The following is a 25,576-nucleotide window of genomic DNA, read 5'->3' as shown; positions in this document are numbered from 1 at the left end:
CTGTCTCTCTGTTGTCTAGCTGTCTGTGTGTCTGACTCTGTCTAGTTGTGTGTCTCTCTCCTTCCCTTCTCCTGTCTAGCTGTTGTCAATCTCTGTTCAGTGCGTGTCTCTCTCTTTTTTTCTTTCTGTCTGTGTCTCTGTCTAGTTGTGTGTGTGTGTGTCTCTCTCTAACTGCCTTTTTGTAAAATCCATGCCTATAGTTTGCTTGAATTTAATGAGCATGTGGAACCTTAATGCATTGAAGCAATTGATTTTTGAAATCTACCTGGGGCACAATTGCAGGGCACCTCTGGTGAAATTGGTGTGCTCATTGCCGAGACTGTTGAAGGAGGAAGTAGCAGTCTGGTCTGTGCAGCCCCATTCACCGTCGAATCACAGAGAAACAGTAAGGCCATTCACCAGCCAGAGACCAACTGACTCACATTCCTGATCAACGGTTGAACTCTCTCCTTTTTTTTCCCTTCGAAGGTTTCTCTGGAGACTGGGTATAATTGGTAGGTGCAGTAGCAACAGGCTCTGCAGGTCAAATGAATAAAAGAGAGAGATTGGCAACAACAACAACTTGGATTTATATAGTGTCTTTAATGTAGTAAGAATGTCCCAAGGCACTTCACAGGAATGCCATCGTACAAAATTTGGCACTGAGCCACATAAAGAGACATTAGGACAGAAGGTCAAATGCTTGATCAAGGAGGTAGGTATGTTAATAGAAGAGAGACAGGCAGAACGGTTTAGGCAGGCAATTCCAGAGCTTAAGGCCTAGGCAGCTGAAGGTGCGGCTGCCAATGGTGGAGCACTGGAAATTAGGAATGCGGTTTGATACAACTGAGTGGCTTGTTAGGCCATTTCAGAGGGCATTTAAGAGTCAACCATATTGAGTCACCAGACCAGGTAAGGACAGCAGATTTCCTTCCCTAAAGGGCATTAGTGAACCAGATGGGTAGTTATAACAATCGACAGTCGTTTCAAGGTCATCGTTAGACTAGCTTTTAATTCCAGATTTATTAATTGAATTCAAATTCCACTTCCTGCTGTGGTGAGATTCAAACCCATATCCCCAGAGCATTTCCCTGGGTCACTAGTCCAGTGACAATACCACTGCGCCACTTGCTTCCAGTGTGTACCATCTACTGCAGCAACGCACCAAGGCTCCTTAGACAGCACCTTCCAAACCCACAACCTCTACCACCTAGAAGGACAAGGGCAGCAGATGCATGGGAACATCACCACCTGCAAGTCACACACCATCCTGACTTGGAACTATATCACCGTTCCTTCACTGTTGCTGGGTCAAAATCTTGAAACTCCCTCCCTAACAGCACTGTGGGTGTACCTACCCCACATGGACTGCAGCGGTTCAAGAAGGCAGTTCATCACCACCTTCTCAAGGACAATTAGGGATGGACAATAAATGCTGGCCTAGCCAGCATTGCCCACATCCCATGAATGAATTAAAAAAAGGAATGCGCAAGAGCTGTAAATTGAACACACTAGTCAGCTTCACTAGCCCAGAACCCTTTCTTTCTAAGATGAGGAATCTAGTAGAGGGACAAGTTCTGTTAGTCAAGGACTCCACCAAGATAAAAATGGGTAGAAAAGAAGACAAATTGAATCAGGACGTCAAGATTTAGGTAATGCCATGGTTTTAAAAAGGCTGTAGGTGGTAGGAGGAAGGATAGGCTTGGGGTTACAAAGACTTTCACTGATTTGAAAGCCTGGCTATAAGTTTGTGTAGAGTAGGAGATGGTATGTTGTGTCATGATTTCAACACAGCCAGCATGTGGGGGAGAGGAAGAGTGTGCAGGTATGAAGAGCACCTACCATCAAAACATAGAGCAGAAATATCACCAAGAATCCACACCCTTTAACAAATAATCTTCATTTGAAACTTATGTGATCTCAAATTGAATAAAATCATCCATCCCAGGAAATTGTAACATCCTTTACAGATAATAATGGATACGCTGCTGTTGTTCCAGGACAGTAATGGATACTCTAGTGTAATCCCAGGACAGTACTGATGCTACATAGGATTACATTGGATATACAGCACAGAAACAGGCCATTTGGCCCAACCAGTTCATACTGGTGTTTATGCTCCACTTGAGCCTCCTCCTGAAGTGATTTATGACTTTAACCCCTTATAGGGACTAAACCAAATCAGGCATACATCCCTATGACGCTCCTTTAATTAAGTTCAAACTGGACAAATTCTTAGTGACACTTATTTGGGTCCAAAGAACTGAACTAGTCTTCCCTCAAAGAAAGAAAACCAGCAGAAAATATTACCATCTTTCGGATAGCCTATTATAATATCCCAGATATTATAAGGGTCTGGGAAACTGTCTTCAATACATATCTCTCCACTTAAAGAGACACAGAGAGGGGGTTCTTGTAGTGTATACAGAATGCTACATGAGACAATTTATTAACTTTATATATTTATTAAAGAATTGAACATGCAATACACTTTAAGTAGATAAGTATACCACAATATCAAATATTACTACAAGATGTAACACATAATCTTATTTCTAAAATAGAATCCAAAAGTTTAACCTTGATAATGTTACAGCAAAATATTTTAGAATAGCCATCAAAATTTAAAGTAAACTTTTACCTTCAATTCCCCAAGTAAGCCATAGGTTGAGAAGCATTGATGAGGAATTCAATACTTCTAGTTTTTTGCTTCCAAAACCCTCATATTTATACTGTTTCTAAACTATCAAATGACCTTTTAGCATATAGGTGTTACCTTTCTGTGTGTGCTTTCCCTGCTTTTAAGATCCATATACAGTAATCTCATGAGCTACCATCCCCACTTAATGTTTTTGCTGAAAATCCCCTGCTCTTGAAGTTGTGAGCATTTATCTGGTCAAAATGTTTATAATTGGGTTTACTTGGCATCTGTTTCTGTAAGTACCATTCCATTTTATTATCTATAATTGTCTTTTTGTGGTATCTTGAACCCTTCTTTTGAGTCAATCTGTCTACATTACCAACACCATCAACTAATTAAGTTTATAGCTACCTCTTACTGATGTCACACAGGATGTTTCAATGTGTGTTTATCCTCCAATTCCCTAGCAACAGAGACGCTGAAACGGATTTTCCAACTTAAAAGGTGTTTCTGTTCACATTCTGTTGTAACAGGGACCTTGGAAGACCTTGAAATTTTTAACTCTACCTTCTTAAAGGGGAATTTCAGTGAGTCTTGAAAACTGACCATTTATCAATCTTTAATTCTAAAAGGTATAATATATTAACTATATCTAAATTCTACCTAATTAAGCCTATTTTACCTTTGTTTCATCACATTCCTGTCTTTCTTTAAGTAACACAATCAGCACAATCCTCTGCTCCCTTCTCCCTCATATACTTATCTAGCTTCCCCTTAAATGCATCAATACAATTCGCTTCAACCACCCCCTGTGATAGTGAGTTCCACATTCTCGTCTCTTTCTGGGTAAAGAGGTTTCTTCTGAATTCCCTGTTTGATTTCTTGGTGACTATCTATTATTGACGGCCTCTAATTTTTCTCCTTCTCACAACTGGAAACATCCTCTTGGAGTCCACTCTATCAAAATCTTTCATAATTTTAAAGACCTCTATTAGGTTACCCTTCAGCCTTCTCTTTTAAAGGGAAAACCTAGCCTGTTCATCCTCTCCTGATAGCTATAACCCCGCAGTTCTGGTATCATCCTTGTAAATCATTTCTGCACCTCTGCAGTGCCTCTATATCTTTTTATAATATGGCGACCAGAATTGTACGCAGTAATCCAGCTGTGGACTAACCAAGGTTTGATATAAGTTCAGCATAACGTCTTTACTTTTCAATTCTATTCCTCTAGAAATAAACCCGAGTGCTTGGTTTGCTTGTTTTATGGCATTGTTAACCTGTGTTGCTACTTTTAGTGATTTGTGTATTTGTATTCTCAGATCCCTCTTCTCGTCTACCCCCCAACTACATTCTTACTTTCCAAGTAATATACAACCTCTTTAATTTTCTTGCCAAAATGTAACACCTCACATTTATCAATGTTGAAATTCATTTGCCAATTATTATACGAAGTGTAATCCCAGGAGAGTACTGATGTCCTGGTGTTATCCCATATTCTTAAATCATTTTAGGATTTAAAACAGGGATGTCTAACGTTTTGGAGCTGGGGTCAGATATACATATCAAAAACAGAATGTGCGCTCCATCTAATTACACAGGAATGCGATTTCCCCCATGCACAATAATAATGAAACTTCCTTCCACTAAAACTGTGACCTCCTCATTATTCCCTCCCCGAGGCCAAGAAATTGAGACAATTTTGACTCTTTAGTCTTTTAGGCCCGGGGTCTTTAGAAAAAGCTACTTCCTAATTGCTGGATTTTGGCCAATGAGGGTGCAGTCTTCTCCTGGCCTTTGTAAAGTCTTAGTAAAGTCGGGTTTCTGCAGTGGCAGAAAGAAAGGGGGCAGTAGCAGTGGGGGCTACTCAGGCCTTGTGGCTGGGCCATAGAGGACCTATGGGCCACATGTAGCCTGTATGGCTTACCTTGGCCATGCTCAGTTTGGTTATAAATGACATGAGCTTCACTCACTCAGTTTAAGAAGTTGCCCAAACTCTTAAATGAGATTCCAGCCTGTAACTATCATCCATTACTCTTTGTATAAACCATCCGACTACCTTGCTTACATTCCAGTTTATCCTGGTATTTGTTATGTTATACAACACAAAAGTAGAGATGCAATAGATGGGATATATTTTTAAATTGCAGGGCAACATCATGCCAAATCAGTCACAGTGTTTTGAAACTTATTGCATTATTTGAAGAGGGAGTCTCACCCATTTAAATGCCCAGTAATTCATGTAATAGAGACCACTCTCTGAAGGTGGTCTTTCACTAGAGGGGGTCCCAGTTTGTTGCCCCTGTAATTATATTAGAACAGTACTGCACCATCCCACTGACCTAACCAGAATGGCTGTGCAGCCTTTAATTAATGTCAGTGATGAGACAGAAGATAATGACTGGTTCTGACGAAGCCTGGAGTTAGCTGTGCTCTTTTACGCAGAGCTCTGCCGTTAAATAATTTCCAATCTTTGCTCCACCTCATTGTAGCAACGACGGAGTGGCGGGCCCAGAATCCTCATGGTGGGGGATGGGGGGGGGTTCCGCCAGCGCTCCGCCTTTTCCGGAAGATTCCGACTTGACGCATCCAGAACCAGGGGTGGTTGTTATAAAACAGTCGCTAATAAATCCAATAAGGAACTCAGGAGAAACTTCTTTTCCCAGAGAGTGGTTAGAATGTGGAACTCGCTACCACTTGCAGTAGTTGAGGTGATTAGGATAAATGCATTTAAGTGGCAGCTAGATAAACACGCGAGGGAGAAAGGAATAGAAAGTTACGTTGATGGAGTTAGATGAAGGAGGGTGGATGGAGGTTCATATGGAGCATAAACACCGGCATAGCCCTGCTGGGCTCAATGACCTGTTTCTGTGCTGTAAGTTTGATATAATCCTAGCAACAGTCAACTCCTTTAGAGGAGGAGGGGAGAAAAATGGATGCAAAGGGAACTTCGCCTTAGTGTTTTCATTATCATGAGTGCCCTTTGGGGAGCTTGATGACTTGTGATCAACCTGGTCTGTCCCTTTGTAGTGTCTAATTGATTATCTGATCAACTACTGGCAAATAAAACCTTGCGTTACTGTAAGCTTATCATCAAAAATACCTGCAGGACAATGCTTCCCCCCTCCCCCTTTGCTGCCCTTCAACCTATCGAACACTGTCCCTGTTGCTTGGTAGTTCCACCGCTGTGCTGCTTTCTGTAAACGGTCCATTTATGGAGATGTGTTGCCATGGTGACAATGCCAAGTGTAGCATTAAGGATGTTAGTAGCGGTAAGGAACAGAGGTTTCCTAGGAGCAAGGGGTGAAGGAGATAGATTCTTACATATAGTAGTGTGCTATTAGAGGCAGTAAAATTGAATGGTGTGTCCTTAATGACTATTGGGAAAATGGACCACTGTAATTCTTTCATGGGTGTGCTTCTGGCCAATTTTAGACGCACAAGTAATTACTGCACTCCAAGTTCAGAAACAGTTAGCTAAATCTGGTGCATAAGACGCACTTGTATCTAAGTCAAGGTACTATTTTATAAACTGTATTTCGGTAAATGTGCCATCAGTCATACTCGTGTAAGGAACCCCCTCCAAATCCAGAGGATGTAAAAAGATTCTTGATGATGTGACAATGCACAGAACATTTTCCTAAACTGAGAAGTTTTAGATGAAGGTCAATGCAGCAGGACACTAGCACGGTTGTGAAGAACGTTATAGACGATGAGCAAAATCAGGTTGTGATTAGCTGATCAGAAAACAGAAATAGGAGCAGAAGTAGGCCATTCAGCCCCTTGAGCCTGCTGTGCAATTCAGTAAGATCATGGCTGATCTACTTCAACTCAGCTTTCTCGCCCTAGCCCCATTCCCTTAATTCCCTTGGAGTCCAAAAATCTATCAGTACTGCAGCATTGATAAAAGAGTGAAACACAACAATGGTTGTGATGGAGCAAGGGAGGAAGGCTGATAAAACCTGCAAGAAGGATTGCTCGACAAGTTTTTTCTTGCACCTTCTTTAGCGTGTGAGAGAGGTGTTCAAAAAAAGCTCCCACCTCCCTTCATGCTTGCAGAGCAGAACCCAAGTCTTGCACAGACCTTCGTGCAATTGAAGTATTAATCGCCTATCCCGACTCTCCATGGCTCGGCTACATTTACAGGTATAGAAGGACCAATGATACAGGCTCCGAGTAACTGGCAGAAGAGCCCAATGATTCACTGCAATTTTATATGAATCATAAATCATGACTCGATATTAATAAATTTCACTTGACTGCGCGCCTGTCGCACCTGCCTAAATTACTGAACTCCACTCTCGATTATTCCCAGTGAATTAAAACCCACTCCTGCTATGCCCTCTGTTACACTGCCACCTGTTGGTCGGTATCACAGAGTCAAATCTACCCAAGTTAAAATCTGCAGAAATGTTTAATCCTTCTCTTCCCTCTCCCACATTACCATGGACCACAAACTTTTGCTTTGTGAGAAAGTGGTGTTTTCTGGTCTAAGGCTTCAATGAAACACAAAGCTGCGGTTAACTGGGGTATTGGATGGGGCAGTGGATCAGTTGCTGCCCTTTCACCTTTTGGATCAAATCTAACCTTGGCTGAGCGGATGAAGGTCTCCTGTCTCTTGACTAACTGTAAACCCCCGAAGTGAAGGGTGTTTGGAGCAGTCTCTGTGCAGCCGGCAGCGGAAGTGGGCAGGTATAATAAAAACTATCCTTAATTGAACACAAATTGGCACTAAGTTACCCTGAACAAGAGTATAAGGATTGCAGGTGTGGGACAATAAGTAAAGTAACCCACTGGTGCAGTGCAGGCAGCTCTTGTGACGGTTACATTGGTGAGAGAGTAACGGGAGTGTTACTCTGAATCTGGCTGTTTCATAAGAACAGAAGAACATATGAAAGAGGAGCAGGAGTAGACCATTCGACCCCTCAAGTCTGCTCTGCAATTCAATACCTTCATGGCTAATCTTCTACCTCAACTCCACTTTGCTGCCCTAACCCCATATCTCTTGATTCACTGAAAGATCGAAACTCTTATCCATCCCAGTCTTAAATATATTCAACGATGGAGCATCCACAACACTCTGGGGTAGAGAATTCTAAAGATTCACGACTCTTTGAGTGGAGAAATTTCTCCTCATCTCAGTCCTAAATAATTGACCACTTATCCCGAGTTCTAGATTCCCCAGCCAGGGGAAAGAGCCTGTCTGTGTCTACCCTGTCAAGCCCCTTCAGAATCTTGTATGTTTCAATGAGATCACCCCTCATTCTTCTAACTCCAGACAGTATAGGTCCAATTCACTCAGCCTGACGTCACAGATCAACCCTCTCATCTCATGAACCAATCGAGTGAACATTCCCTGTACCACCTCCAACGCAAGTGTATCCTTCCTTAAATATGGAGACAAAACTGCACACAGTGCTCCAGCTGTGATCTCAGCAAAACCCTATGCAATTGTAACAAGACTTCCTCATTCTTCTACTCCTTGCAATAAAGGCCAATATGCCATTTGCCTGATCTGAAAGTGTTTGCTGCTAATGCAGAGTGCAGACAGTATTTGCCATTCCCCAGAATGATGTCTGTCACTTTAAGGTTTAAAAATAAACCCCTCATTTATTGTAAAACGGACAATCCAATTGTTTTCAATTTGCTTTTATCCATCCACTACCCACTTGGGAAAAATAAAGGTTATTTTACTATGTTGATATTCAGTCTCGGGCTAGTGGAGGGGACACTGCAGAAGGGCTTTACCATATTGAATACTTGAAGGAGAAAATATTGCAGGGGTATGGGGAAAGAGTCAAGGAGTGGGACGAATTGGATTGCTCTTTGAAAGAACCAGCCCAGCCAAATAGCCTCCTTCTGTGCTATACTATATTGTGCTTCTGTAAGTGATTAATGCTGTTCAATGTGTATCGTTTTATGTGATTTTATATAAAGGGGGCTTCTAGTCACATCTCATTGCTCCTGAAAACTCTCATTGTGTGACTCAGTGGCCAGAATTTTCTGGGCTCTTTGGGGACAGGCTGGAAGGTGGGAAGGAAGGCAAAATTGCGGGGCTGGTATCGGGGATGTGGCCCATGTCTTCCTGCCGCCATGCCATTTTGCTGGTGGCAAGAAAGTTGGCAGATTGGTTGCCAGGCGGGAGGCCAGTTGAGCCACTTCAGTGGCCAATTAAAGGCCACTTCCTGCCTCCGCAGGCATTTTCCCGAGTCAGGAGGAGGCAGTAAGTGGCCTCCCAACAGGCTCCAGGGGTAGGTGGAATGGAGTGGGAGGGCCCTCCTTTTTGGGCACTCCATGACCCACGGAGGGGCCCCACGACGGCACTGGCTGCCCCTGCAGCAATGGCACTGCCTGCCCTCAGCGACCCCAACCCCTGATCGTCCGGGCCTGCCTAGCAGACCTTGACTATCGCCAACCCAACTGACCTGTCTTCCAGGGCACCCGGCCATTGAGGCTAGCCATGGTGCTGCTGATCTGCTGGCCCTCAGGATCGGGCTGGCAGCTCTTGGGGCCGGGCCACCATCCTTAATAGGATGGCAGCCCCAGCGGCAGTCACTTGATTGGCTGCCACTGGCAGGTCCAGCCCAAATGGGGTTGCCTCTCACTTTTGGCTCTGGCAGTGGGACTTCTGCTGTCCCAGTAAAATTCAGCTCAATGTTTCCACTGTGTGTACACTATGAGACAGTATTAACAATTATAGCAACTGAAGCGGAACACAAGCCCATCAAAAATCTAAAGAGCTCACGGGAGGCAGTTTATGCACATTTAGCTGGACTTCTTACACCACGCTGGGGTCAAACAGCCTCCAAACTGCCTATTGCCATCGGCAAACGATCCCAAAGGCCTTTTATTTGAATTGAGAAACATAGGTGCAGTGTCTCAACCATAAATGGCAGGTTAGTCGATCTATAAGCATTGAGGGGAGATGGAAGGGAGGCAGTTAGTAATAAAAGGGATGCTGCCATGATAACAACATAGAATTATACAAAGATAAAGCGCAGAAGGAGGCCATTCAGCCCATCATACCTGTGCACACTCTTTGAACATTTATCCAATTAATCCCACTCCCCTGCTCTTTCCCCATAGCCCTGCTGTTTTTTCCCCTTCAAATATATATCCAGTTCTCTTTTGGAAGTTATTATTGAATCTGCTTCCTTTCAGACAATGCATTCTAGCTGGGGTCAGAGGGAAAAATCGGCCCAATTGATTTCTTTCTACCTAGAAACCTCTGCTAGAAAGTCTACTTACGTGTGTCCATGCGTGTGTTTGGACATTGGGCAAGGACAGGTTTAGGCTCACCTGTGCTACACCCCATGGTAAATAACCCATCAACATAAAGAATGACCCCCCTGAGAGTGGAGTATAGCCAGTGTCAGTGTAACCACAGCCTGACCTGAGCCAGTGACTTTACGAGATGGGCAGATAAAGTGAGTGGGGCTAGTGATTAACTGACCCAAGTCTATCATGTCAGTCACTTGGGGTTATTAGTAAATTGCAGCATGTGAAAACATGATGTGAACGTGTGTCTTAACCTCTTCATTTTACAGCAACCCAGTTATGCGTTTAGCAGTCACACAAATCTGGCTGCTGTGTTTGGTGATCTGTGACAAAAGGCACTGATTGATGTTTGAAGTATGAGTTGATGTGCATGCTGAAGGGAATGTTTTTGAGCTGGGCGTTGCTGAGCTAACTCGCGTCGGTCAGTTTATCCAGTGAGAAACTGACCCATATAGACAGAAAGGTCCTGGGTCCAATGCCCACTCAGTGCTAACTGCCTAGACTCAGAGCGGGGTGGAGATAGGGAAGTTACAGTTGTGGTCAATGCCCCTGCGTTAAGGAGAGGGTCACTCCTGATTGTAGTCTAGCAGTCTCACTGCTAGAGGTACAGGTGAAGACGTCAAGTGAGGACAGGATTAAGCTCGACAATGGTAACACCTCTGGTTAAAGGGCCTGCTAACACTTAGAATCATAGAACCTTACAGCACAGAAGGAGGCCATTCAGCCCATCATACTTGTGCTGGCTCTTTGGTAGAGCTATTTAATTAATCGCATTCCCCTGCTCGTTCCCCATAGCCCTGTTACTTTTTTCCCTTCAAGTATTTATCCAATTTCCTTTTGAAAGTTACTAATGAATCTGCTTCCACTGCCCTTTCAGGCAGTGCATTCCAGATCACAACAACTCACTGTCAGTCTCCTGCATGAGTAATTATCACCTGAGCAAGGGACCAGAAGGCAGTCTGTGTTTGGAGTTCATCGTCACTCAAGGAGAGATGGGGAGGGGGGAATTGGTGGAGAAAAATAAACATGTTGCTCTTAAAGAGTCACAGATTATCAAATGGCCGGTGTTAGTAATAACCAAACTTTTGTTTTTACAGGGACCGACAAGGGTTCTAACTGACCCGGACTGAACTGCTCTAGGACCAGTATGGGTTCCTACAGGGGACAAACATCCAGGTTCTGTAAATTGCCTTGCTATGTAATGTGCATCACCATATAAGGAAGCATTTTCACACAGCACCAAAACTTGCAAAAAGGCAAGCAATGTCTAGACCAGTGGGATTCGTAACACAGCCTGGCGGGGTGAGGAGAGAATACTTGCAACCCGTCTCCATTCACCTGTATGTCTCTGGGGCTCCTTTCACAATCCACTTGGCTGCGAGATGTTGCCGGAACTGAGGTTTGGTGTCGTGCCCCCTTCTCTCTTTCTCTTGAGTGAGAATACTATCAGGAGCGAGGGCGTCCAGATAACAGGTGAACAGGCTACATGAAAACTAGAGGACCTATAGTTTGATCGATCTATCAGTCCTCTAGTTCCTCCAGTCTGTCCCCCTCCCTGCACCACCTTCCTTTGGAAGAGTGCTTGGCTTCCACTCAGCATCTGACCAGGGCTGGAAATGGGGAGCTGAGCACATGGGGAGTCGAGGGCACAGGAAGTCACACTATTGGGCAGTGTATTGGGAGCATCATTCCTTGTACCCCTGGAGCAGGACAGTGCTTGGGAGTGTGACATGTGACGAAAGGTTGATGAATAACACTGGTCTAGGCAATGAATGTCTGTCCTCTCTAGGCACCTGTACCTTTTGCTGGTGAGGGCTTTAGTTTGAGCTTGTTTGTGCGATGGAAAATTGACCAGAGAAAGGGAGAGTTACTTGTGTGCGCTTCTGTCTTCATGATCTGTAACCTTTGACCTTGCCCATCTGCCATCTTTATTTGATATTATCTTTCAGAATAACAATAAGTGACCCTTGAGGACATTAACCCTAGACTGGTACGTGCCGCTGCTCATTAACACTGTCTCCTCTGCCGTGCTTTGCATGACTCCCCTACCATCACTCCTCACACCTCCATGTAGGTCTAGTCATTAAAGAGGCACTGCTTTTACTGAGAGGCAGTGAGCAAGTGAGTGACGTGATGTTGCAGTTTGTGTCACAGGCGCCATGAAAATACCTTTGTGGCGAATATATTTGTCGCCGTTTCCTCTCCCTGCCGATAAAGGCAGTGCCTTTAAACCCACCTTCCACTGAGATATTCCACCCATCCCAGTGGTAGCACAGTATGTGAACAACACCTTAGGATTAAAAAAATACAGAGAATTGCCATTATTAATGAGACTTGTTGATTACAAGGTTCACATTTTGCGTGCGTCCTCTGTCGATGTTTCCGTTTTCTTTGGTAGCCGTTGGCGTTTAATTCTTCCGCTGTTGCTTTCTTGGTGCACGCGCTTGGCTGAGAGTTCAGGTATGGGGCTTGTTCCCAGCTCCGGCCACCCTGCCCATCTCCTTGCCCACGCTTGCAATGGGTGAAAACTGCTCAGGTTAACCCACCTGATGATTTCCGCACCTGTGAATACACGCCTAGCATTCCAATAATGGTATCATCAGAAAAACCATTGTCCTCCCATTCCCAGGGAACCTATGTATTGCAGTGTTGATGTATTAAGGCAACAGTTGCTCATTTATGGATGGGTGTCATTTGGATACTCTATTGAAACCGCTGTCCCCAGTTATGTCACTTAGTATCCCAGACAACCATGCATAAATTCCAATCTGGAATGATAGGAAACTCAGAATCAAGTCTACACATCAACAGTCTGTTAAGGACACTAACAAGTTGGTTTTTGCTATCGATTAGCACACAAACAACTGGTGGAGACTAGAAAGGGATTAAAATTTCACAAACGTCAACCAATACCAAAGAAAGGGGAACATTGTAGAGAACCCTGTCAGTGCAATGGCATTCTCTGTATGTGAGCTCAACAGTGTCTGTGTCTTGGAGTATTGTGAATGTAACTGTTACAGCACTCAGTGAATTGTTCTGGTCATTTTGTGTAGCTCCTAGTGGTGTATGTGTACACCAAGAACACAACATAAGACAAAGTCAAGGACAAGAAAAGGCCATTGAGCCCATCCTTTTAGTGCTCCGACTCAGCCAAGCTGGCATTGCAACTCCTCTGACACCTTTGGCTCCGCTACCTTACCTGAAAAAGCTAAGTCTCAATCTCCGCGTCAAATTTCACTTAATTACCTCTTTCCACTGTTTGCGCAAAAACAGCCGTTTGCCAACAATTTGTTCGACCTCCTGGTTGCCACATCTTAACTCAGTTGAGGATAAACCATCCTTTAACATCACGTGTTTGCTACTAAAACAAGAAGTCAGAGTATTGGATCTTGGTTCCTACCTCTGGGACTTGCGGTTCAATGCCAGGCTACACTGATGGTGACTGTAAGGGGCTGATGTGAAATTAATTTTAAGCATATTCAACCCATTTTCCTGAAGGTTGAAAGTGAAACTAACTGGCGTTAACATTGGCACTCAGGCCACAAGGTGGCTATGTGTGAAATACACTCTAGGGGTGTTCCTCTGAGGTTCTTGCTGAGGTCCATTGGCGGGGCTGAGTAGAGAGAGCTTTACTCTGTAGCTGGCCATGATATATCTGACCTAGAAATTCTTGTAGCTATAATAGGTCTAAATGGACAACTGGTCCATATCACAAAGCACTGAAATTGCGCACAAAATCCTTAAAGAAAGAACATAGAGACCCCTAGTCAGCAGCAAATTTGGCCCCACATGACGACTTTATATAAAGTAGGACTGTGAGTAGAAGATTGTTGGTAATAAGGCATTCCAGAGGGATTCCTAAGCAGTCCTATTTGACTCAGTATGATCCAAGCATTGGACAACTAGTTGGATTAAAGCAAAACAATTCAATGCCCGCTGCACCTTAGTAGCTCACACAGTGTAGAATATTGTCAATGGATGCAAACAATACAAAGCTGCTCCCAGAACCTAAGGTTCAGTATGAATGCGCCAAAAACACATACACTAGCAAGATACCTGTTTGAAAGGGTTATCATGGCTAGCAGTGTACGGCATGCAGCTTTTGTATTTAGCAACTGAAGGGAGGGTCTGTTGCTTTCAAGAAACAAACTTGTACAAAGGGAGCTGTGGGAGGGAATGTACTATTGCACTGCCGAATGAGCTTACACAGCCAACTGAACTTGCTTGTCCATAGACAAGGAGAAGACCCTAATAGACTGACTACTGAACACCACTCAGTCTCTCAGACAGGGATGGTGGGAGAAGGGCGAGGGGAGCAGTCAACTCAAACATGAGCTTGGATGCACCTCGGTTGGGTGCAAATTTCTGTCCTCTCTCTGATACGAGGAACCTGAGTTTGGGGCCGTTCTCAGCACAGTTCACTGCGGTGCGAAAGCCCAAAGGTTGACTGGGTAGAAAATGGAAGTGCCACATTTTTGGATGGCAGAGCAGGCGCTTCTGAATTTCGGGTTGTGGCTCAGCCTAGGGGGAGCTGATAAAAACTCAGTGCTCAGCACAGCACTGATCAGGAAGATCCCAATTTCAACCCCAGCTCTGGTGCTGAGTTTGCTGATTGCAGCTGCAACTGAGCTAGAGAGAGGAATTAATCAGCCATCCATTGGTAAGAAAGAAGATGGAAAGAACTTGCTTTTATATAGCACTTTTCACCGCCTCAGGACATCCCAAACGCTCTACAGCCAATGAAGTGCTTAGGAAATGTTGTCACTGTTGTAGCGTAGAATCCGATGACTGTCGCTGGGAAGTTTGATTTTCTGCGATACTGTAAATCGCACATTGCTCGTGCCCGTTTTACACTCTCGCACAAATTCGAACATTGGAAGCAGGCCAAAGGTTGTGAAACCAATCCCTAAACAGAGTTGAAACGAGGGGGAAAAGTGGAGCTGGAAAATTCATCCAAAAAATACTCTGGAGTACAACAATAAAATTCACAAAAAAACACCACACAACATCCACTGAGTGGCACTAAAAGGAAAACATTTCCTCACATGATGGGCCCATTTTGATAATAGAACGCAAAACGCCTTAATGGCAACTTTCTTGACTTTCGTCGTGTTGTGTTGACTGCATTTCCATCAGTGGTTTCCCTCCATTGCCCCCCCACAACCCCTTACGAACGATGCATGTGTGTTACTTACATGTCTACTGCATAATCTAGCTCTCTTTTAACATGTTGCTGGATGGACTTGAAGGTTCTGGTGCTTCCTGCAAGGTCCTGGACTGAAATGAACCTATTCATTGGTGACACTCAGTCAGTCCATGGTGTTTGTTTAAGGTGGTTGTCTGCTGCAGATTCGCAAAGGGCACGTTGCATAATCTGGTAGAAGCGGCAAATATGACAACTGTGCAATTGTTTTGTATTAGTGCATTGTGGCATTCAGAGGCGGCCGCTAAGCACAGGGGTCTTTAAAAAAAATCAGGCCTTTCCCAATGAGTTGGTTGCTCTGCTTCTTTGTAACATCCATCGATATGAATTCTCTGGATAACTAGCGTGAGCTTGATGAGTAAGGGGGAGTGGGCATGGAGCTGTACAGAAACAGACAACACATAACATTTCAGCCAGAGCTGAAGAGGAACTCTGGCCTTATTTTATCGATCATAAACCTTCAATCCTCACCCATTGTGACTGCTCAATGAAAATCCATTATTTCAGGTATAACTTCGATATTTCTCCACCTTTTCCCTCATCCAGCAGCCCCCAGAAATATTCACCAATTCTGAGCTTGGTGCAATTGGCCTGTGATTTTTTTTTTGTTCCAAGTGATTACCTCACTGAACTAAATTGTCCACATATTGAAAAAAAACGTGCACACGAACAGGATACCCTGTTCACATTATCAGTTGATTCAACATTCTGGACAATCCATCTACTTTAAACTTCATTTGCCACCCCTCCCAGCCCCCTCCCTATGTCTATTTAAGGGAATATATCAATGTTTTCCGAGGGCAAAGGGAGGCGGGAAAGGGAGAAATGGGACTCAAACTCGCACTTTAAACATTTTTATCTAAGGAGGAAGAGAACAGAAATCCTTAGCACTTGGATTATGGTAAAGTATCAAATGCACATTAATGGTGTTTTATTCATGACTATAAACCAGGAGCCCAACATAATATCAGTGAGTGATTACAATGAGGAGATGTTTTTGAATAGAATGGCTGAACGATTTATTTGACAAGTGCCATTTGTAATACTTTAATCGTTTAGTTGTTTACTGTCCCCAAAACCCCAAGTTTAAAACTCCAGAGAAAGATGAAGATTCCCTCCCTTTACTGGTGCCTGAGGGAATCAAATTAACAGCCAAATGATTTCTTTTGTTTTACCCTAGTCCTGATTTTGCACTTCTCTCTAGTTTCTCTCCCAGCTTCCCTTATGCTCATCAATTCTGTGAAACCCACCTCCTGCTCCATTGATTCCACTCACACTGAATCGCTAATTATCTATCTTCCTTTGCTGACCCTCACACTATTGTGAATGGTTCCCTGTCCTCAGGATGTGCCATAGGAACTCGCTAAGGCTTCCTTTAACAGCACCTCCTAAAGCCACAACCTCTACCCCCTAGAAGGACACCGGTAGACATGCATTGGAACAGTACCACCTCCAAGTATCCCTCCAAGACGCACACCATCCCAACTTGGAGATATATCGTCGTTCCTTCATCGTTGTTGGGTTCCAATTCTGGATCTCGCTACCTAACTGTACTGAGGGTACCTTCACCATATGATTGTAGTGGTTCGAGAAGGAGGCCTATCACAGCTGGCCTTTCCAATGACACCCACATCACCTGAATGGATATTAACATAAAGGTACTGTCTCCTTCCCTTTTAAAAAGTCCAAACTTAACCCCTCTGTTCAATCTCCCTTTCCTCTCCAAAGACCTTGAACATGTTGTTGCCTCCCAAATCCGTGCCCATGTTTCCTGCAACTCCCTATTTGAGTCACTCCAGCTAGGTTTCCCTCTCTGTCACAGGACTGAAACAGCACGCATCTTTGACTGTGACTCATTATTCCTCCTCAACCTCTCTGCCACCTTTGACAAGGTCAGCCACACCATCCTCCTCCATTGTTCAGCTCAGTGGGACTACCCTCACCTGGTTCCACTCTTACAGAACCAATGTTAACCAGAGTATCTCCAGCAATGTCTTTTCCCACTTTTCCAACATTCCTTCCAGAGTCCCCCAAAGATCTATCCTGGGCTCCCTTTTCATCTGCATCTAAATGCTGCCACTTTGCAATAACATTTGCAGATATGGTGTCAGCTTCCATGTATATGTTCCCCATACCCAGCTCTACCTCTCCACCACCTTTCTTGACCTCTCTATCACCTCTGTGTTTTCTTATTGTTTGTCTGGTATCCAGATTTGGATAAGCCACAATTTCTTGCAGTTGAACATTGGTAAGACTGAAACTATTGTCTTTGGGCCCCACCACAAATTCAATTTCCTTGCCACCGATTCCATCCTCCTCCCTGGCCACTGTCCCAGGCCAGACTGATTGCACCCTCAGTGTCCTACTTGACCCTGGGCTGAGTTTTCACTTCCATAGTTTCTCCTTCACAAGAGCGCCAACTTCCATCTCTGTAACATTGCCCGACTCTGGCCCAGCCTCAGTCCATCTTCTGCTGAAACCCTCAATGATATCTTTATCACCTCCAGACTCCCTTGGCTGGACTTCCATCCTTTGACCTCTGTAAATTTGAGTTCATCTAAAACTCTGCTGTCCGTATCCTGTTCCCCACCAAGTCCCATTACCCAATCATTCCTGTCCTCGCTGTTCTATATTGGCTTCCGGTCCCTTCAACATCTCAGATTTACTATTCTCATCCTTGTGTTAACACCTTTCATGACCTTCCCCCTTCATATCTCTGTCACACCCTCCAGCCCTATAACCCCCAGAACTCTCCATTCTTCTGACTCAGCCGCTTGTATATCCTCTCCACTTCCCCCCACCATTGGCAGCCATGTCTTCAACCGCCTCGGCTTCACACTCCCTTCTCCCCTCCACCTCTACATCTGCTTTCTGACCCTCCTTAAATGCCACCTCTCGGCTATGTTTTTGGTCACTCTTGCTGACATCTCCTTTGGCTTGACGTAAATATTTCCCTTCGCCTTTGTGAAATGTCTTGGGTTGTTTTTTTTCTGTGTTTAAAGGGTCTTTATGAATGCAAGTCCTCATCACTGATTTGCGTTTTCTATATCAGTCTGCCACGAGCATTTGGCCTCTTCCAGTCACTACTAAGTGAGGCCTGAGGCTGAAGTTCCTTAGCAACCAAATACCTTGGTCAAAATATTATCCAATGGTGATAGTAATGGGGTAATGTGAGGTTGGTGCCGTTTTAGGAACTAATGGTCTCTTTGCCTCAGGTGGATCTAAACCCAGGCGTGGGAGATGAAGGGCCATGGCTGAGCTCCCTGCCTTAAGCCTAGTTAGATTAACCGTGATTGTATGTGTTATAGTTCATTCTCATGTGGGTGTATCTCTTTACATGCTCTCTGGTATGCTGTCTTCTGCAGTTGTATAAACTTCACCTTCATATCATATTGTATAAATTAATATTAAAAGAACTGGTTGCCGGGGTAACCCTACACCATAATGACCTTGGATTAAGGTGCGCACAAAGGCACATGTATGTGGCTGAAGGGGACTTTGCCCCAACCAGAGCTGACTGTCACTCTCACTGATCTAAAGATGATTTAGTAGCTGAAAATTGGTAGAATGGGAAGCATCATATTAAATATAGGCTTGATGTTGGGAGTAACAAGGCGCAGATTTATTGGACTGTCACTCTGGAGACATAAGGATGGAGGTGTGTTTAATTGAACTAATTAGTTATAACCTAAGATTGCAAAGGGCTTAGTAGAATGTACGTATTGGGTTTGTGGTGTTTTTGCCATTAATAAAGTGCCCTTAATCTCATAGTGTGCATTTGATACTGTGGGACATTCTCGGGCTTAAATGTGATGCTGCACATGGTTGAATGGGTTGGTCGTTTGTGTTAGGATGCTGGAGGGCTTCTGGTATCCATGGAGCCTTCCCCCCCCCCCCCCAGTTAACACTTTCAGGATAACTGCAGAGAAAAAGCAAAGGGTTGGCTTCCCTGAACATCCCGAATTTGACCTGTGCCCTAAACTTGAGCTGGATACATCTGAGCCCATTAGTCCAAAGAGTTCTCTTTATTTTACCCCTGACCTTGATTAGATCAATGAGAATAATGAGTATCTCAGAGATTTGGGTACACGCTGTCTGTTACACAGACCCCAAAGATAAGTTAATTTGAGCCTGTGCCCACACTGCTCCTCCTTCCAGCCCGCCACTCCAACATATGCTGTGTTCCATGAAGAAATTATCAGGGTGCCAACTTCATGCCATGATCAAGTATCTCATGGGGCAACTAGCTGCTGTGACAGGAAGACCTATCCTGTTTATATAAAAAGTCAGTCAATATCTAGATGGGAAAGATAGGTTAATGCAATTTACAACAATGCATCTTGGGTTCTGCAACCGACCTGTTGTCAATGGCTACTATTCCTTCTTTCAGTGTCAACCCATTATTAAAATCCCATAGACTAGCAATTGTTGACATGGCTGTGGTATAAACAGTGGATCACATTGACTGATGTGTTAACCTGTCGCTCAAATTTTTCTCTACTCTAAAACCACCAACAGAACTGGTGTGGTTTGGCCGGAGAAACCCCTTTATGGGGCTGACCAAAAGAAAGAGGGGTGAGCAGATGGAGTTCAAACCTACAAAGGCAGCTGTTCAGTATTTTATTTTGAAAGCTCTCTCCAATCAGTTGGCGTCCATTTTTTGTGACCCGGGCAGATGAATCTTGCATTGTGTGGTGACGGTTGACTGACGTTGTGTGCTTTTTTTTTTTGCTTTTGTTTCTTTTGTGGTGATTTTCTTTTCCACAGCAGCAGGAGATCTCCCACCTCGCCGACCCGACTGGCCATTTTGTCCGACCGATCGAGCCGAGCCTCTTAGATTTCAGAGCAGGTCCCGGGGGTTGCAGTGTGTTGCAGTCGCACCCCCCTCTCCCTTATGTGTCAGTGTAGCATAAACATGGAGTCTTCTTATATCGTGATCTCTCCGCTAGTCAAGTGCATTGCCAATTTGTATATGTATGTAAATGTATTTAAAAAACGCACATTATAAAAAATATACATCGTACATTTAATGAAAGAAGCATTTTTTTTCCTTACCCTATGGGCCCTGCTGACGCTCCCATGAATCAATTCTCCAAGCTAATTTCAACGCGTCGTTAAGTAAATCTGACTAATTTCCACGGCGACTATGCAAGTACTTTGATGACTTTTATTACTTTTTTTTAAAAAAGGGGCACTGCCTTCAGGAGAGAAATGTCAAAGCTCATCTGAAAAAAGACAGCGTTAACTGTGTAAAAAATACCTCAACTTTATGCGCCAATGTCACTGTTGATGTGGCACAAGGCACTCCGTGTCTATCTCCCTCAAATAAACTCCCCTACTGTCAAACAAGACTTTCTTTTTCTCATGAGGAGATAACCTTTCACTATAAACAGACATTTTGAACAAATTTAATGTGAACGTAATAGTTCAATTTATCAAGAGATAGGCCTGCTTAAACAGGGGATTGACGCACAATTCGGATTGCTCTAACCACCTGCCCTCTCTCCCTTTCTCTTTTTCTCTGTCTTTTTCACACAATTTACAGTAATGTGTCATGAGTACTGCAACCAAATTATTACCAATGGTCACCATTTCTTGCTTCGTGTCAACTCACTGCTCATGTCCCTGGACAAGCGACTCCTGACGCGGCTATGGTGTAAACAGCAGATCCCATTATGGTGCTGTTATGTGTCAGAATACCCTTTCTTAGACAGACGTGTTAGCCCATTGCTCACCTCTTCCTGTACTCTGAAACACTTGCTCTGTAAACCTGTCTTTGTAAGTTTCCAATCTTGACTAGTTGGTTTTGATATTTCTGTGTTTGTTCGTAGAAAATCTGAGACTGTTAAAAGAAAAATTACACATTCATTTTTTTAAAATGTTTTTTGGATCTCTTTCTAATTTCTCCCAAGTCTGGGAGAGAGGAAAATGAATAATCCAGGAGCTTGCAGGAAACTCAAAGGTATCCCCTAGTCAGAGAATTATATGACACACAATGAGGCCTTTCAGCCCGTCATGCATGTGCTGACTCTTTGAAAGTGCTATCCAATTATTCTCATTGCCCCTGCTCTTTCCCCATAGCCCTGCACCCTGCAATTTTTTTCCCTTCAAGTATTTATCCAATTCCCTTTCAGAAGTTAAAATTGAATCTGCTTCCATGGCCCTTTCAGGCAGTGCATTCCAGTTCACAACAACTCACTGTGTAAAAAAAAATTCCCCTCATCTCCCCTCTGATTCTTTTGCCTTACTTTACATCTGTGTTCTCCGAGTAGCAACCTTCCTGCCACTGGAAACAGTTCCTCCTTATTTACTCTATCAAAACCTTGCTTAATTTTGAGCACCTCTATTAAATTTCCCCTTAACCTTCTGTGCTCTAAGGAGAATGATCTCAGCTTCTCCAGCCTCTCCATATAACTGAAGTCCCTTATCCCTGGTAGCATTCTAGCAAATCTCCTCTGCACCGTCTCTGAGGTTTAGACGCCTTTCCTAAAGTGTGGTGCCCAGAATTGGTCAGAATATTCCAGCTGAGGTCTAACCAGTGTTTTATAAAGGATTAGCACAACTTCCTGGCTTTTGACTGGATGATCAATGGGTTTAATTTGTTCAGTACATTCTACGGCTGTGGGCATTGATTATCTGGGTGCAGTAGTTAGTGTAGAATTGGGTGGGTTGAGGAACCTCCCCACGTCTATAAGAATCCAATTTTCCTTCTACTCATTGACATGGAGGGATATCGGGGTAGAGCGTCTGTTACAACTCTGCTCTCCGAGACATCTAATTTAGTATTCACTGTGCTCTGGTTATCCAGGAAAAAAATCACCCCTACTGCATTTGTGAAGCTTTAGTTAATAGTACTTTGTTGGTTAACACCCAACTTCATTGTTTCTCTTTCTTATTTTTCACTAATATAATTTTGGCTAAATATGTTTGCTTTTAAAAAAAAAATAAAGATTGGACAGTTTCGTCCAGTTTTTGGTGGGTGTAGGCACTAAACTGCTTCTAACTAAGCATTGAACTGGCATCTTACCCAGGGAGGTCTTAGGAAGGCTGGTGTGTAAAATGGAAGTTCTGTTGGAGCTGTGGGTAGGGGGCGATTCTGCAGGGTTGGGGGTGGCACGACGAGGCTTGTTGTTGGGGGCTGCGTGGAGTGAGTTTTTAACATTCCGTCTACTGAAACGGAGAGCACTTCAGGCCGATACTGGGCGCTAGTACTTGGGAAAAGTGTTTCATTCTCTAGCCACCAATGGTCATGCCAGGAAAAAAGCAATGTGCTTGAGCTGCTTTTTTTTTTGAGGATATAATCATCAGGAGAAATTTCACTTCCTCATGGGTATAACATTCACTCCAAAAAAACCTTTTAGAATCCAAGTGAAAATATGCCAAATTTTCCGCATATCCATTTAATAAAATGGCTCACAATCTTGTATATAATGTCTTCCCATGCCCTGTTCAAGCATTTTTCCAGCTTGATTTGTACTGATTTAACTAACCATTACTGGGTTGATTGTTCCTCTCTCTCTCTCTGTCTCTCTTGTGTTTTCTCTCTCTCTCCTTCCCTTACTTTTAGGCAAACTAAGTGGTAGCCCCTTGAGAACTGGGAGCCCAGTGTCCCTCTTTGCAATTCTAGTCTGTTTTAGCTTGCTGTGTGTCAAGTCTCTTCAGCATTCTGTCTATCCTGAAATGAAGCGATATAAATATATATAACGTGCTCTAATGTCTGCATAAATCCGCTCTTGCACATATCCAGGAAATATTGCTCCCTGTATAATTCTTCTATTTTTTGCCGCTCTGTAACAACCATTCAGTTTCAGTGTGACAAGTACTTCTCTTCCATGTGTTAATGTGTGTTTCAGGGAGAGACAATGAACTTGTCATACTCCTGTGTGGAGTTTTAGTTTAAATCAAACCGTGATGGTATATATTAATACAATAAATATCTGGTATACAGGCATTTGATTTGAAATCTATGTATATGACATTCATGGTGAAATGAATTAAATCTGATGTTAAAGGTGTATTTATGCTTTGAAAGTGACCTGTGGCAAATATAAAAATGACATATCTGTGTAATCAAAGTCTCCTTTATTTAAATAAAGCGGTGTCTTTGTGCAGGATAGTGATCCATGATTGTCTCTTTATTTCCTCTCATTTTTCCTAATGTGGGTCCTCTCTTTCGTCCTGAGGTACAGTGAGTTTGATCAGTGGGGAAATGATGATTTAAAAAAAAAGTGGGATGGGTTATGGGAATGCAGGAATGCCGAGAATCCAAAGTAAAAGCAGAATATACTGGAAAATTGCATCTGAAGGAGAGAAGACAGGATCAAGAAGAAAGAAAAGGGAAGGAAAATCAAAAATCCAGCAGCAACAAGGGAACACAAAGATGCATTTAGGAGGAAGCTAGATAAACATAAGGAGGAGAAAGGAATAGGAGATGCTGATGGGGGGAAATGAAGAGAAATGGGAGGGGACATGCCTGTAGTATCAACACTGGCTTTGATTGGAAGGCCTCTGTTTCTGTGCTGGCATTTTGTGTAATTTTATGGAAAGAGGCAATACTGGGAGCCTGTGGAGCAACGGGAACCTGGGAGGGGGACAGGGGGTGGTCTGAGAAGCAGAGCGAGACTTGGTGTCTGAGGGGCAGAAAGTCCCTGCATCTGTGGAGCAGTGAGTCCCAAAGCCTGAGGGGCAATGAATCCTAGGGTCTGAGGAACAGTGAGTCCCGTGGGTGAGGCACACAGTGTCTTCGGGGTCTGCAGCTACAGAGACCACCAGATCCTCAGCTATTAAATTTCGATCCTCAGTTTTGCATCTAATGAGCCTGGGACCTTGTATCTTCATGTCGTCAAGAAATAAAACCATTCCAGCCACAGCTGCAGCTTGATGATAATGAACAGCAGCATCTGGTGTCAGATTATATGATGCAAATACTTAAGTGTCCAGGAGATAGAATATAATTCTGAGTGTAATACTTATTTATGGAGAAGTACTTCGAAATATTCAATTGGTAGTACAGAACTTGAGAACTGCTGAAAATAGAGACATGTTGTTGAAGCTTTTCATCTTGCACTCATCAGGATAATCAGGGCGGCGCAGTGGTTAGCACCGCAGCCTCACAGCTCCAGCGACGTGGGTTCAATTCTGGGTACTGCCTGTGCGGAGTTTGCAAGTTCTCCCTGTGTCTGCGTGGGTTTCCTCCGGGTGCTCCGGTTTCCTCCCAATTGCCAAGGACTTGCTGGTTGATAGCTTAATTGGCCATTATAAATTGCCCCTGGTATAGGTAGGTGGTAGGGAAATATAGGGATAGGTGGGGATGTGGTAGGAATATGGAATTAGTGTAGGATTAGTATAAGTGGGTGGTTGATGGTCGGCACAGACTCGGTGGGCCGAAGGGCCTGTTTCAGTGCTGTATCTCTAAACTAAACTAAACTAAACTAAAGAATAACCAATGTAAGAGAAAACAACATATACTGCATGAGAAGAAAGTGCTGATTGGTTGGCAAATGAACTCTGATTGGTAGAGGCATTGCCATGGAGAATGCACCAATTTATGGTGACTGACAGTTAACTGCCAAGCTTTGTTTGAAATTTAAACCAGGCAGCTTGACTCTGATTGGTCAAGGGATTGCCCTGAGGAATGAACCAGTGAATGGCTGTCACTTATTTTGTTCAGCTGAAACAGGCATAATGTGTGTACATGTTCTTTCTATCTGCAAAGAATAGGGCCCTGTGTATTAATATATGTAGCTTCCAGTGCAGTATAAGTTATTGTTTTTCCTCACATTGGTTATTCTTGTGTATTGTCATAATGAATGCAAGATGAAAAGGTTTGACAACATGTCTCTATTTTACTTAGAAGTTACAACAACAATTTGCAATTATATAGCTCCTTTAATGTAGTAAAACATCCAGGGAGGAGGAAGAAAGACTTGAACTTTTTTTGTCAAAACACAGCAGATTATGATTGAAGTGTTTTAAAATTATGAAGGGATAGGACAGGGTAGATTGATGCAGACTGTTCCCAGAAGTTGAGGGGCCTCCCTCTCTCTTCTCTTCTAAGTCACTGAGATCCCTGTTAGGTGGATGTAAATAATTCCATGGCTCTATTCTGAAGAAGAGCAGGGGAGTTCTCCCTGGTGTCCTGCACAATATTTATCCCTCAACCAACATTACTAAAAACTAAAATGATCCATTATTTCAGATGTAACTTTGAATGAGGTACAGGAGTGAGTGGCAATGCCCAGGGAGTGAATCTGCTGTCAGGAGTTTTTTTTAAATTCTTTCATGAAATGTGGGTGTCGTTCACAAGGCCAACATTTGTTGCCCATGCCTAATTACCCTTGACAACTGAATGGCTTGCTAGGCCATTTCAGAGGGCAGTTAAGAGTCAACCACATTGCTGCAGGTCTGGAGTCACATGTAGGCTGGTCCAGGTAAGGATGGCAGATTTCTTTTCCCTAAAGAACATTAGTGAACCAAAT

General features: G+C 43.5%; 1 protein-coding gene across 1 annotated transcript in view; it reads left to right on the top strand.

Annotated features, from left to right (window-relative positions):
* The window catches only part of LOC137347632 (dynamin-1-like), a 224,562-nt gene extending 201,350 nt beyond the window's left edge, over positions 1-23,212 (top strand). Inside the window, exon 20 of the mRNA XM_068012240.1 lies at positions 10,993-23,212. Coding sequence (XP_067868341.1) covers positions 10,993-11,011 — 19 coding nt within the window. The 3' untranslated portion in view covers positions 11,012-23,212. The remainder of the gene's footprint in view (positions 1-10,992) is intronic.
* The last annotated feature ends 2,364 nt before the right edge of the window (positions 23,213-25,576 follow it).

Source organism: Heterodontus francisci, chromosome 32 (assembly GCF_036365525.1).
Source record: "Heterodontus francisci isolate sHetFra1 chromosome 32, sHetFra1.hap1, whole genome shotgun sequence".
In the NCBI taxonomy this organism is placed as follows: Eukaryota; Metazoa; Chordata; class Chondrichthyes; order Heterodontiformes; family Heterodontidae; genus Heterodontus; species Heterodontus francisci.
Note: the sequence above shows the minus strand (reverse complement) of the source record. Positions and strands in the feature narration are given on the sequence as shown.